At 42.2% G+C, this 15,459-nt stretch overlaps 1 protein-coding gene across 10 annotated transcripts in view; it reads right to left on the bottom strand.

Moving 5' to 3' along the window:
- Positions 1 to 15,459, bottom strand: part of Ppp3ca (protein phosphatase 3 catalytic subunit alpha) — a 263,314-nt gene that overhangs the window by 133,001 nt on the left and 114,854 nt on the right. The window contains exon 1 of one of the 10 annotated variants that reach the window (XM_021245438.2): positions 13,199 to 13,270. The exons of the other annotated variants lie outside the window; for them this stretch is intronic. Within the exon in view, the coding sequence (XP_021101097.1) occupies positions 13,199 to 13,262 (64 nt within the window). The 5' untranslated portion in view covers positions 13,263 to 13,270. Of the gene's footprint in view, positions 1 to 13,198; positions 13,271 to 15,459 lie in introns of those variants that run through there. 10 annotated transcript variants of the gene reach the window in all.

The following is a 15,459-nucleotide window of genomic DNA, read 5'->3' as shown; positions in this document are numbered from 1 at the left end:
TAGCAGATGACATGATACTCTATATAGAAGACCCTAAGAACTCCACCAAAAGTCTTCTACACTTAATAACCAAATTTAGTAAAGTAGCTGGACAGAAGGTCAACGCACAAAAATCAATAGCTTTTCTGTACACAAAAAACAGACTCACTGAGAGAGAAATGGGGCAATCAATTCCTTTCACAATAGCATCCAAAAAAATGAAATATCTAGGAATCAACCTAACAAAAGAAATCAAAGACCTCTTCTCTGAAAAGAATAACACTCTGGGGGCTGGTGATTTAGCTCAGTGGTTCTGCCACCTGCCCTGCAAGTGCAAGGTCCCAAGTTCGATCTCCAGTACAAAAAAAAAAAAAAAAAAATTTAGCACTCTGTAAAAAAGAGATTGAAGGGGATATCAAAAAATGGACAGACATCCCTTGCTCCTGGGTAGGAAGAATCAACACAATGAAAATGGCCACACTTCCAAAACTGCTATATAGATTCAATGCAATCCCAATTGAAATCCCAGCAGCATACTTCACAGACCTGGAGAAAACAATCCAAAAATTCATTTGGAACAAGAAGAGACCCAGAATAGCAAAAGCAATACTAGGCAATAAAGACAAGGTAGGGGATATCACAATCCCCAACTTGAAACTACATTACAAAGCTACTGTGATTAAAACAGCATGGTATTGGCAAAGAAACAGACCTGAGGACCAGTGGAACAGACAGAAGATGCAGAAACAACTCCAGACACACTCAGCCACCTCATCTTCGACAAAGGAGCCAAACACCCTCACTGGAGGAAAGATAGCCTCTTTAATAAATGGTGCTAGAAAAACTGGGTTTCAACTTGCCAAAGATTAAAACTGGACCTATATCTCTCCCCATGAACTAAACTAAAATCTAAATGGATTAAAGATCTAAATATTAAAACAGAAACACTAAACCAGCTGGAAGAGAGGTTAGGGAGAACTCTTGAGGATATTGGTGTAGGAAAAGATTTTATGAACAAAACCTCAGCTGCCCGTGAACTAGCACAATCAACAAGTGGGATCTCTTCTTACTAAAAAGCTTCTGCACAGCAAGAGAAACCACCAACAGTGTGGAGAGACAACCCATAATGTGGGAAAAAATTTTCACCAGCTGTTCCTCAGACAAAGGTCTACTATCTAGAATATATAAAGAACTTAAAAAAAAATTAGACCTCCCAAATTTAAAGACCCAATCCAAAAGTGGACACCTGAAGTGAACAGATATTTCTCAGACAAAGAAGTAGAAATAGGAAAAAATACATGAAAAAATGTTCAACATCACTGGTCATTCGAGACATGTAAATGAAAACAACAATAAGATTCTACCTCATCCCAGAAAGAATGGCTGCCATCATGAAATCAACCAATAACAAATGCTGGCAGGGCTATGGGGAAAGGGGAACCCTACTCCACTGCTGGTCGAAGTGTAGACTGGTGCAACCACTGGAAATCAGTATGGAGATACCTCAAAGAACTAGGACTGGAAGTCCCATTTGACTCACCTCTTCCCCTGCTGGGTATCTTCCTCAAAGAATTAAAAGAATCACACCACAGCGATATATGTGCACCCATGTTCATAGCAGTACAATTTGTGATAGCTAAAACTTGGAAACAACCCAGTTGCCCATCAACTGGAGACTGGATAAAGAAAATGTGGATTTTTTTATAAAATGAAGTATTATTCAGCCATACAGAACAAGAAACTACAGCCTATGCTAAATGGATGCACATTGAGGTGATACTCTTAAGTGAAATAAATAGGACACATGTGTAAATACCAAATAGTTTCTCTAGTGTGAGAAACTGAAAGTGTAAATAAGGAATAAAGGTATAACAGATAATGTGAAATAGGAAGAAAAGGGGCAAAGGGGAAGGGGAAATGGGAGGGGCAGGGAAAAAGAAAGAAGGGAGTGGAATTAATATGAGAAAAAGAAAAAATGGAAACAAACTCTTTGTAGATAGGGAGGGGTGGAGGGGTTGAAGGGAGGGCAGGGGAATGGGGAAAAATATGAACCAAGAGAGTATGTAAGGTGCAAATTTCCAGTGATGAATGTCATTACATTGTATACCTTAAATGTACCAATACAATTAATTAAAAAAAGACAAAATGCATAATGCCAAAGTAAAGCAGAAGAAAATACATGGTTTCAATGAGGAGAGAAAAGGAGGAAATTATGTCATTATGCTTGGAAGTTACTTTGTCCATTTGGTTTCTTTGCCCTCCCTGCTATTTCCTCTTGCCCGAGTAATAGGGTTTGGTCACTGAGAAAACAGACATTCAATGGCCACATCTTTTTAATCCATGTCTTTCTATGTGCTCTGAGATTAGTAAGCATCTTGTCCAGAAATTCCTCAACATTCCTCTGGGTACAGGCCACAAGTCAAGATGGGAGATGACAGGGGGAACTTCGTAAAGATGCTGGGGTCAAGGATGAGAGCTGATTCTTTACACAGTGATTTCCTACCTGCTGAGTTAGGCAACTGAGAAGGTTTAAGCAGCCCTGTGAAACTCAGGTGGGAGTCACAGGTGCACAGAGGGAAGGAGCTGATTAATTTTCTGCAGACAAAGGCAGTGGTCTTGGCCACACCAGCATTTGTGGGCTTCGATAAACCTAACAGATCAAAGGATTCAACCTGGAGGAGCAGAAGGACCTCAGGGAGAGCCTCACCTAGGCGAATCAGACTTCTTTGGCGTCCCTGGACTCTCGGGCAAAGACCAAGCAGTGACAGGCGTCCCACCTGCACTGCAGAGCCTGTTCCCTACAGTGAGTGCTCACCCTGAAGTAGCCAGCAGGTTTGCCACCTGCCCTGGCTACTGAAGCTGGCTCCTTATTGGGTGCAAAGGGAGAGGAGACGGCCAATCAGAGTGCTCTGCTCCAACTGGCCTATGGGGACACTGATGAGCCCAGGCCCTGTATCAACCAGACAGATGGCAGGGCCAGCGGGGAACAGCGGCAGCAATGATGCTGATCGATGCAAGGATGCTCACAGCGGGGCACTCCCTGGGCCAGCACAAGAGTGGGCTAATATTTGTGTATCTGTGCACCTTTGGGCTTCATACAGGAAATGCCTGCCTCACAAAGGACACGTGTATTTGCTTTCTCTGTTCACCTCCATCCTATATGCAGACCTGTGCCAAATATTGAGCAACAACTGTTTGGACCTAAGAATCCAATATGCTTGGAAAACATTTTGTTTTCATTAACTCACTGTGAAGGTGGCTATGCTTAAATAATAAAATTGGAGCCCCCTTACTTCCTTTGCTTCGAATACTACAACTGCCTTTCATTGAGTTGTAACTGGAGAATAATTTTATGCCTGCTGCTACTACAAATTCACCAATAGCTGTTGATATTTAGGCCGCCTCATTCCAGAACAATTTTCTTACAAATGCCCATAAATACAGCATAAAATGTTCTATGACTGCTCAGAAGCATCCTAAACATTAGAATGTTTCTCTATGGTTTCCACTCCATGTCTCTTTTACCCTCAAATGAATAAAACAGCAAGTTACATGAAATTTGGGACATGCAAGTCCTCGACAACTCCTCACAGGAAACAGCTCTAAAGGCAAATGTCACAGTGGACCAGAGTCCCCATCCTCTGCATGGACAGTGGAAATCTGGCAGTGACTCATTTCCAGTGGTCAAGGGTATGATATTATTTCCTTTCAATTTCCTGATTCCAACGAAGAGTTCAGTTATCTGGTGCAGAGAAAAGTCACAAGTTCACATATCAGAATCAGATGGATCCAATATTGGCATCTATCTAACAATTATGGAAGCTATTGTCTGGTATACATTTAACATATCCCAAGTCAGAAAAATGTGTAGCCACGGGAATCCTAGCCCTCCATCTAGGCAACTACGAGAGGACCACACCTCAGAAAGATCCAGGGTGCCTTCCTACATGTGAGGCTAAATGAGCTTTAAACAATCACTCTGTATGTGGCTGAGGAGCTGTGAGTGATCTGCTTCCACTCCAGCAGGTCCAGCCAGGCAGCTGGGATTTCTTGGTCTCAAAACTGAGCCAGGGTTCCCACTATTTTATCGGAAACATCTGAGGCTCATTGTCAACAACACCTTCCTTGGAAGGAGAAACAGGATTGCTGCTGCCTGACCTCTGCTTGTGAAGTATTATAAATGTCGACAAGAACGATAATGCACTTAAAAAAATATTTGGCCTAGTGATTTTTTTTTTCTTTTTAGTCCATGATACCTAGAATCTCAAGCATACCCAAAGGAAAGGGGGCCCTTAAAACAACCAGCTTAGCCAGTTCTCTTCTCTGATGGCTGCTAAGGAATGCAAGGATTCACAAAATTCTGGGGCTCTTCGTTGTGTTTTTTAAAAAAATATTTTTGGAAAGGCTGGGGCCTTGTCCATGCAGAGCACACACTCTACCCCCGCCCCGAGGGGGCTCTTTGGGGCAAAAACTACAAAACTCTCAAACCTCATTCAGACAAGAGGAAAGTGAAATACAAATACAAGTAGTGGATGAGTGAATTACCAACACCAAAAACCATTCAGTGGCACAACCAACACTACCACCACGTCTCCTAATTTCTATTCCTAACTTTTCCCTGTACACCTGTGCTGTCTAGAAAGGTTTTGTCTAGCCATGGACCACTGTTCAGCTCTTGCAAAGCAGCTGGTCCAAGCCAAGACTGAGGCTGATCTACAAAAAGTCCTGGGTTTAGAAGACCTGACATGGTGGGTGGTTTGCAGGGGAGAAATATCTCACTGGTATTTTAAAGTTACTTTATACTGAACTAATCAGATTTATGACATTTTGACTAAATAAAATTTTTACTAAAATCAATGCCACCTTTTTCTTTTTACTTTCTTAATATGTAGCTATTACAGCACTTAAATTCTATTCTTTCCTTTTACTGAAATACAGTGCAGTACCTAACAGGTGCTGATATATTCCTTCATATGCCTCTTCTACTAAGCGATGGACTCCAGACTCTGCATTCCTCCCAGTCAGGGAGAACAAGGTAGACAGACATTATATCCCTGTAACTTTTCTTTTTTGTTAGTTTTCATTTGGTTCTTATAAAACCTCCAACTTTCCCAAAACTAACTCAAATCGGAAGGGTTTGGTCAAAAGAAAGGTCCTATTTTCTGCCTCTGGAGATCTGGATTTAACTGGTGTGGGTTCTGCCCAGGGCAGTGGCAGTGTCTCAATGCCCCACACGATGCCAGTGTGAAGGCAGCTGGGGACCTGCCGGCCTGTGCCATGAAAGAGGCATCACAGATGACCCCTCCCCCAGTCCCTATGTCAGTCACAGCCTGGACAGCAGGTGCAACGTCTGCAAGTCCAGACATGCTCACTGCACCTCTGTCATTGGAGGGTGCAGAAGAGCCCCACCCAGTATCTCAAAGCTCCTCTGCACAGGGCTGTCTGGGGTACTTATGTCAGCTCACGCCACAAAGACAGCTCAAGGATGTCACATATCAGACACAGCTAAAATGCGCTGGCTGGCCTGGCCACCGAGACTGGCACTCACCCATTCCCTCCTGGCCATCTGTGTGTCACCAACCATGATGCTAATCTACCCAAGTTGATTACTCAGTCAGGTGGAAGCTCTGTTAAGCACTTATTCACTGGGATCTGCACTGGGCGCTGAGAAGGGCCAGGAGGGATGAGGAATGCAGGGCAGGCATCATAAGCCCACCAGGCTCCAAAGAGCTCGAGACAACTTCTAAGTGGTAGGTGCAAAGCAAAGAACAAGTGAAAAACTATGAGCCAAAATGTAAGCAGTAAGGAAGCAAAAGCCTCCTCATCTACCTAATGTCATGTCTGGGTTCCTAGAAACCCTTCAATCCAGTGCATGTTTCCCTTGTTTCTTGTTTCGAGTGTACAGTGAACAGCTGTACTTTTAGATGATCCAAGGTTCTCTTTTAAGGTAAGTTACAAACTTTCTTCAGTACAGCTACTCTAAAAGGTAATGTATCAGTGAAAATCCACAGATGTAGCCCCCTCTTCAGCCACTAATCTACACATGTAAAATCTGACCCCGTTTCTGGACAAAGAGTGAAGGAATATGTAAAAGAACTAAGAGCTTTTTGCGAAATTTTATTTGTGCTCTACAATTGTGAGATTTGAGTTAACTTAAATAGTTTCTTCTAAATTTCTTTAGTATGGGGACACATGTTTACCTATACACAGGACATCTATACACAAAGACACACGAAGGTACCCAGGAGAGAGAACTAAAGTCCTGGGCCACCCAGGAGCAGCGGGAACACCTGCCTGGGTCCCACTTGCTCCCCCTTAGTGGCACTCAGCACCTGCTTGTCTGGGAGCCTGGCTTTCATTAACAGAGTAACGCCTGCAAACTAAAACACACACGCCTATCTCAAGTGTGGGTGAGTATCAATCTTGGGAACAGAAATAGCCAGTCCCACTTAAGATAAAAAGGAAATGATGCTTCACAGATCTGGAAATAAAACTCCAATTTATTAATTTACTGGCTTTTGTTTAATACTGCTCTGATGACCTCATCCCTCCTCACAGAAGCCCTAAACTTTAACACACATCTTTTTCTCAGATGTGGTGTATGTCCTGAGCATTTTGCCCCCACGCTAAACACCTCTGATTTTCCTGAATGTCACAGTGCTGTTTTATGTCACATTCCAAAAGTGTTAAAAAAAGGGCACTATGGGCATTTCTGGAAATAAGCATTTTCTGTATATGTACAGAAAATCGCTGTACATATATATGTGTGTACAGAAAATTGCTTATATATATCACATATGTCACAGTATATTTTGAACCTAACTCTGAAACATGCTACATGCCATTTTTAATAAAGATCAGACACTAAAGAAAATAATTATCCCTTCGATACAAGGAATTAATAATTAATTAAAGATGAGTAGCTCAACAGAATAATCACGGCTTCTCTTATGACCTGATCTGAATTTCAAAATAATTTTCACTTAAATGTGCTTCTTTGTTTGTATCTACTCCTCTCTCCTTGTGCTTCCTGCTTTACACTCCTGGCACGAGGCAGTCATCTGTCTGAGGCCCCAAGGGTGCAGCACTGGCGACCATCCACAGCCCTCCACTACTTTAATTCTTGGTATTTTGGGTGGCTCAGTTCATTACAATTGCAAATGGCTTATATAATAAATTATGTCATTATAAATAATGACTCAAGATGAACAATTACGTGACAAAAGTTTTAAGAGTTACTGAAAAGCTTAAATAAAACTTGATGCTTTTGTTGTTGGTGTCATTGAAGAATTACAAAAGTTACACACACAAGTCCAGTGACTAACATGGTGATCGTCCAATCACAAGTTACTGCACATAGGGATACAAGAAAAGCAAAACTGCATTTATAGGTTTTGAAGAATAGAATGTTTAGGTTAAGAATTGTAATTAAACATTAAATAATTCAGACACAAGTCAAATTAAATACTTAAATATTTAAAAATATATACTTGAACAGCTGCTGTTTTACAAGTTTATTCTGTAGCAGGTTGTTACTATTTTAATTTTATAAATATACATTCAGTTACATCAGGAAATATCCCAACTATACTGGATCTCAGTAATAACTGAAATGATTATAGCAATATTTTCAACAAATGGTATTTATAGTAATCTCCAGAACAGCAAGCTTACATCCTTCTTGCTGGGATGAATTTAAGCAGAGGAGCATTTTATTTATATTCATATTTTATTTACTTATTTTCCTTGGACATTTTCTCTTTTTCCTTGGGGAAATATATCATAGGAAGAGAATAAAATCAAGAAACAAACAAGAACAGGTACTTTAAGACTAGCTGAATGTTTTCCCCAAGTGAGCAAATCCCTTTAAACATGATAATTACCCCCTTAGAAATGAAAACTATCCAGGGATTTTAAAACTTTATTTAACCCAAAACACACTTTGCTTTTCAGAAATCTTTAAATTCAACTGCCTAACACATGAAATACAATCAAAGGCTTTACCTATCTGTGGAGCTGATTGGAAATTCTTTAATAAATGTAAACTTTAGAAAATTCTGTATTGAACACAAGCCTGTAAGATATAATATTACCGAATGCTCAGTGCTAACCCAGCTATAAAACGGGCCTGTGCCCTGTAGCTACCTCCCATCCCCCTTCAAAGCTGGACAACACTTCTTTGCCACGCTCCCAGCCCGATCCCCGCTCTGTCTGACTAAAACACCTGGGGTATCAGAATAATTTTTTTTAGTGAATAAAGCTGTTCTTGGAAAGAGCTTTAATAAAACTGCAAATCTGTGTCACAAATGACACTGAATAATGTCAGTCCTAAGTAGTGAATGAAGGATCGTACCACGCTGCCACTTTTGCCTACCAAGTTCAGTGATCGTTTAAAGCTAACAAGGCTGACACAGGCACCTGGGATGGGTGTCACAGTGAAGCAGTGTCCCCTGGGGGAGCAGGGCGGAGCTGGCCTTGCCTCCCTCCTCTGGAGCCTTCTCTGCAGGTGCAGGGAAGCAGCCCCATCAGGGGCTCCCTCAGCTCCAGCCAGGCTCAGGCCCTGGCTTGCTGCTGATTACCAGCCCCGTCCTCATCCTCTTGCTCTGGTCCATTTCCAAGAAACTCAAAGGAACAACACAGAAACATGGGGTGGTGCTAATCCCTGGCTCCTCAAATCCATCTCCCTAAATCACCATCTCCACATACCTATGTATTTCAAAAGTGGAAGTTTTAACGAGTCTCAGCTACAATAGGCTTCTCCCCAAATTCATCTGCCTTTGTTCCACTGCCCCTTCAAGTGAACTTGTCAATGCTGATTTGAAATCAAACATTTTAAACTTCTTAACCCAGCAAAGGAAAATGGGCAATTTTGGAATATGGCACCAACAGACCACATTCCCTCCCACAGAAAAGGGCCACTATTAAGAGACATTTTCCACTCAATGGAGGATGTATGTTGTACATGAAAGAAACTTTCCTATAAGGAAGAAAGCAGACTGTTGGAATTAGGATTCCAACTGAAAATTTGCAGAGGACTCTAAAGCTCACACTAACCAACAGTCAATCAATAATCCTACTCCAAAATCACAGAATTAAGTAGAAAGCTTCACAACCAGCTGCCTTTGACGGTCCAGCCCTGTGCCCTGGTATTTGGTAGACGGTTAACCAACACTTCCAATGGATGAAAGACTGAGTGGGTCTCTTTTGGCCCTACTCACCCGAAATTTGGGTACTAGAAACATTCCAAGAAAAGGGAATAGACAAAAAGGGCCAGAAGACATAACTACAAACATGACAGTCAACAGTCGAACCAACACAGCAAGGAGAACCTTCATTTTGGAAACACCTCTGAAGGCTCCACTCAGGGAAGAGCCTGCAGGTGTGCACTGTGGGTGTGAGTGGGAGCTGGGATCTCACACCTGAGGCAACACAGGCAACACAGGCAACACAGGCAGACCCGGTGGGAAGTGAGCAGCACCTCTAGAGAGGGCAGCCCTGAGTGACTCCATCCCTACATGGGAATGTGGGGTCAACAGGTAAAACCTGCTGCTATTCATGACATAAAATTAACAGAATAATAAGAACAGGCGCTTCCAAGCTCTTACAATATTATCGCAGGAATCTCAGAAAGCAGTTCGAGCGTTACTAGGCCATTTACTGAAGCGTGAATCCGTAAACTGGGCGCTGCCACTGTTAAAGCTAGCACAGCAGAGATTAAGAAGCTACCCCTTTCTTGGCCACTCTGCACGCCAGAAGTGCCTCGGGAGGAGAAAGGGCTCCCGTGCACCCTTTCCAGGCCCTGTGGGATGAGCAGCCTATGGACAAAGAGAGGTTCACGCCTCACCAGCAGACACAGATGGAGAATTTACCACAGTGCCGCTGTGACGAGCAGCTCAGAACCAGTGCATCTCCCTCCCCAGACAAATGGCAAACAGCACCGGGATTTGACTCTGGATTACGGTTCCTCCTCGTATCCAGAAAGCTTCAGTCCCACGAACTGTTTGCTACCCAGGTTAAAAGACACTCCAAGTGTGACAATGGGTCCTCTAGGGCAGCATTCTCAGTGATTTGTTAAAATTAGTAAAGTTAATTTTTATTTTTGTTACATTTGCAGAATTCACAACCAGTAGAGTAGAAATGCAGTGGTTTTGAAAAACCATATTATTTAAAATTATCCATTGGCTTAAAATTCTCACTCAAGAAATCACAGTGGGTAGAGTAGAAATGCTGACAGGTTATGGCACAAGGTGTGTTCAGGGAAAAGCAACACACACACACAATCAGCTACCCTAGTGACGGGTGCAGTTTACTCTTGGGTCCTGGATGCTCGATGACGCTCCCCCACCTCGGAGCATTTTGTTCCCTGTGCCACGGCCACAGTACAATCCACACTCAGCGCAGGGGAAGAACCCCGGCCACCGCATCCACACCCTGAGTGCACGGGGGAGGAACGGGCCACTAGTACCCCTTGGAATCGGGGAATGGTGGCCTGGCAGAGTGGAGGACACAAGCGTGCAGCTCCCAAAGTCGCAACAGCCCTTGGGGACATGAAGGCAGACCCTGTGCCTGTGACCAGACACTCCCTGCCAGACCAGCACTGTGTCTAAAGGCAGGGAAGGACAGGGTGCTCCCTCAATAGGCCACCATTGAAAGCACTCCAAGGACGCACTGCTTACAAGAGACGGATCCTGGCTGTGTGATCATTTCTACTCTAGCAACACATCACCTTCCCTAGTCAGTACACACAAATGAAAGTCTGCATACACTGTCAATTCTTTTCGGATTACAATTCAAATCAGGACAAGTTCCTCATTCCCAAGTGTGACATGAGCCATTCACAACAGAACTTAAAATATTCTTCAGTTTACTAACACCCAATGTATTAAAACAATTATGTGAGGTATACTTATTCATTAACACTGGAAGAAGAAAAATCTCATATTGTACACAAGGCATAAATGTAAACAAAGTAACTTAAAACAAATTTCCTTCATATACCTATAATCTGAGAAAATACAAAGACCTCTGAAATTGCTTTCCTTATATAGTTCTTCCATACTGACTGTCATGACTTGAGAACATTTAACCTACAAGGAATTTATACCTTCATAATGGACACATTAGCAGTCCACGGTGCAGTAAATATTCAGGGACAACTGAAGAAATAAGAAGAAAGACAAATTGAATTTTTATGACTAGAGGAAGATAAATATGAGTTTGGCTTACTAAATCATCAAGCTGTATTGTCGACCAGATCCTAAAAAGCATGTGTGCTTTGCTCCAGTCATCTCTCACAGGCACCGGCATGCTGATTCCGCACATACCCAAGGGGACCCAATTATTGCTCTCACACCAAATGATAAACAAAACAAACAAGAATCGGTCTCCTAACCTCTTCTAAACTCCCACTCCACAGAACTCTAATTACCGTGGGGTTTCTACCCTCCAGAGACAGAAAAGTGTGCCTTAGAATCAGACAGAATCCTGGGCCTGATTCTTTACTCAAGACCTTTTAAAGTGCATTTTGGAAATAGGATTGATGTCTTTTTTAAAAATTCAAACAATTTTGCCATCCCGTTTGTAGCTGTTCCAATGATGATGACTACGAACGAGCACAGAACAATGCGGCCCCGTGTAGAGACCACCTATGGACCACAAGGTACACTGCTGCTTTTGTTCTCAAGCAACAGAGAAAAAGAAATACAGAAAATTCCGGTGCAATCACTTGTTTGTGTGCCTTCATACACCAGAGATAAACTTGAGTAAGCCATCAAGAATCTGCCACGGTGAAGGTTACAAAGAAGGGGTATCTAAACACAGCGAAATAGGTTAAAATAGGTCTCTACAAAACACAAAGCAAAGTAAGGATAACAGCAGGCTTTTCTAAAAACACACAATTGACAAAAAAGAAGAGAAGGGTAAGCTGAGTGAAGCATCAATAGCAGGCTCATGAGACTGTTGAAATTTCATTGCGGTTCTGGTGCTGAACACATTTTCTGGGGAGAAAGACCATAGTGGATCAGATTCTACAGCTGGACCAGAGGAGCCTTAGGCCTCAGGTGAATGCCAGCTTGCTGTTACCATGGTAACCACCAGCTAGCTTCTCAGGTGCGCTCTTTTCTGGATTATTCCCATGGCGGCCACAATGGGGAAGCAAAGCCTCTGCACCCCAGGCCCCCACTCTGAGCACACCACATCCTCCAACTCTTTGCTCTGGTGACACTCCATTGTTCGGCGGCCCCATGATTCCATAAGATGTCATACAATCTTCAAGTTTTCATATGCTAAGGGGAAGAGATGAAAAGCACAAACTCCAAAGGCCAGCTGCTTAGATAAACTGCACCATCTGAAGCAAGTTACTTACTACACTACTCTATGCTAGTTTTTTGTTTCTAAATGAAACATTAAACAGACTAACGTGTGTAAAGTGCCTGTGATATCATCAGCATAGTAAACACTTCCCATGGCTTCTCCACGGCAAACAAATGCCTTTCCTACCTCCTGATCCCGTCCCTTCCTAACCCTACCCATTCAAATGTCACAACTTATAAAAAGACTCAAAGCCTGTCTTCCATCTAAGTTCTCCACATATCTGAAAACCAAATGCTTCACAAAGTATACCCTGGTCATCCAAACAGAACTGTCTTCATGTTTGTTTTGTATTCATCTCTTTGCCTTTAAAGGGCAAAGCAGTTGCTGCCTGTGGTAATTTTCATATTCTCACATATCCCAAAACATGCCAGTCATTAGATGAGTCAAAAATGTGCACAGATCTGACGTCCTTAAATATCACTCAAGTTCATCCTCTAATTTTCATGTTGAAACTAAGGCTCAGAGAGAGTCAGAGCAGCAGCAATGACAACAATAAAATAACCAAATAGAAATCACTGAACATTTCCACACAACTGGCTGCATCTTGGATACTATTAAGAACACTTTCTGTGCATTAATTAATTGAACACTTGCAATACTGGGATGTGGGCACTATTCTCTCCTCCTATGCAAGAAGTCAGGTAGAAAGGAAGTGACCTTCCCAAGGTCATAAGCAAAGAAGAGAAGAAAGCCCGGCTCACAGCAGCCCTCTTGTGGCTCCACCTCTACGGAGCAGAGCAGCCACAAGGGGGACCAAGAAACAATTAAGGGTCTCTTTCCTTCTCCTTTCACCCATCCTCCCCATGCAATGGACACAGCAGCTTTCAGAGACTGGCTGATGACTTACTGAGGGGAAGTACGATCCACACCTGGCCACTGTGTCTCCAGAAGCAGCCCTGTGTATCCTGCATGCTCGGCTCGGCTCTGATCATCTTACTGGGCTTCTGTTTTCCTGGTTAATCAATCCCAGTCTTGAGAGGGACCAAACTGTTATAAGGAACAATGGGTTTAGCACTGAGCTTAAAAATGACAAACACTCTCTGTTTTAATTTGGTTTCTGATAGGTTGATCCAGAGGTAAATGAATCCTACAAAGTATTTCCATCAAGTCTGGGTTCTACTCCAAATCAAAAAAGAAAATTCCATCAATGCTAGCTGCCATCTGTAATTCTATTTAGTCTGCCTTTTTTCTCCTTAAAATGCTTTTAAGCCAGCCTGCCATTGACAATTTCCAGCAATGCCAAGAAGAATCTGAGCTCTAAATGCAGCAAAGTGTAGCAGTTATTAGTTCTGAACCTCCTAATTGCCTGTCCTCACATCTGGCATTAACAGTTCTGTGTTCTTGAGAAAAATCCTGAACTACAAAGGTGAACTACAAAGTGGAGAGGATAATATTTATCTCAAAAAATGCTGGAAAGATTACAGGAGACCACACCTGCCCGTGTTTGGTGCATGAAAGATGAATTCAAGTTTGTTTAGTAGATGTATTTTTATTATTTGCTTTTATTGTGCTTCAGTGAATTCCCACAGGAATTTTTTTGTTCTGAATGCCAACATTTTGTTGTATACTTGAACTTCTTCATTACACTAAGTATATTTATGTCTCAGAAAAACTAAGTTTGACATAAATGCTTGTATTATCTAACTAGCTTAACAGGAAAGGACTTATCTTGCCAATCCACATTAAAGGTGGCCCAGGATGGTTGCCTAATTGAGAATTTTATTCAAGCTCACTGGCACACATAGAAACCCTGACTGTGGGGATAACGTGGCCTTAGGGGAAAGCTCAAAGGAGAAATCACACAGAAGCCCAGAGAATGGAGGTATTTCCAAGAACACCAGATTTTACACATGCTGAAGTATTTCCAACTATAGTTTTCGTCCAATAGATGCTTCATAGAAAAATATTTAGGACGGGGAGAAAAGCTCCAGAACTCTTTGTGAATCAGGGTTAAAATGGGTTTCTTTACAGCAAGTTTTCTCAGAGCTTTGAACAGACTATGTCCCTTGAGACTATATTATCTAAGCGAATGATCAACCAGGCCTCCTCTCCCAGCTTTACTCCATAAAACTCAGCTTACTGACACATCTTTGCAGTGCATTTTCGAAAAGTCTGCCATGCACAAATAACCAATTATCTTGGCAGTCAGCCAGCCCATATAAACTGAACATTCAACAATTGAAGATTGGTAAAACTGGCCAGAAATTCTAATCAAAATTATACACATATTAGTTTGCTTAAGCTGAAGACATACTACATGTGTTTATTAACTTAAACATTAGTAGAAAGCCTGCTTATTTCTGATTTTTATTTACTTACATATGCACTGTACTAAATGGTATATACTATCATGCAATACAGGTTAACATGTGCAAAGCCGGGGGACATAGCTCAGTAGTAGAGACCTTGTCTAACATGCCTGAGGCCTTGGGTTGGAGTCCTAATACTGTCCAAAAAATCATCTTTTAGAGTATAATGCACACAGTGCTTACTTAGTAGTATATGACTACAACCATATAATACTAGTTGAACTCATATATGATTTGAAGAAACTAAATGGTATTAGGTGTCAATAATGGATTAATAAATCCCTAATATTTAATTTCAGTTCAAAACTGTTCTAACTATCTTAATTTGACTGCTCTACCACTGGGCAGGGAACAATGTCATCATTTGAAACAAATAACTACTTTATGGATGTAAGACTCGAAACTTTAAAAAGCACTAACCATTAAGACAATACCACACATGCTTTGCATTTTTGGAGTGGTGTTTGATTCCATCTTCTTAATGACTCTGTGAAGGGTATCACAACAGTCCCGGTTCTGGTGATCCAGAGGGTGAGACACATGAGTTCACCTTACCAGGTGAAGGTAGCTAACACACCCAGTGTGGACCCGAGCCGAGATACAATCCGAGAGCCCAACTGGAGCCACAGGCTCTCTGCTAAAGCTGCCGCCCTACTCCAAAAACATCTTCCAACTGCAGGCTGCCAAAGGCAGTCGCTGTTCCTCTTTTCAAAGCTAATTCAAGAAGAATCCCAGAGAACCTCAGTTGTTGACACTGACGAGGTTGCACAGACACAGGCACCCCGATCCTCCGTCCACT

This window comes from Heterocephalus glaber, unplaced genomic scaffold (genome assembly GCF_053883595.1).
Source record: "Heterocephalus glaber isolate CG9 unplaced genomic scaffold, H.glaber_assembly_v1.0 deba00001688, whole genome shotgun sequence".
Classification (NCBI taxonomy): domain Eukaryota; kingdom Metazoa; phylum Chordata; class Mammalia; order Rodentia; family Bathyergidae; genus Heterocephalus; species Heterocephalus glaber.
Note: the sequence above shows the minus strand (reverse complement) of the source record. Positions and strands in the feature narration are given on the sequence as shown.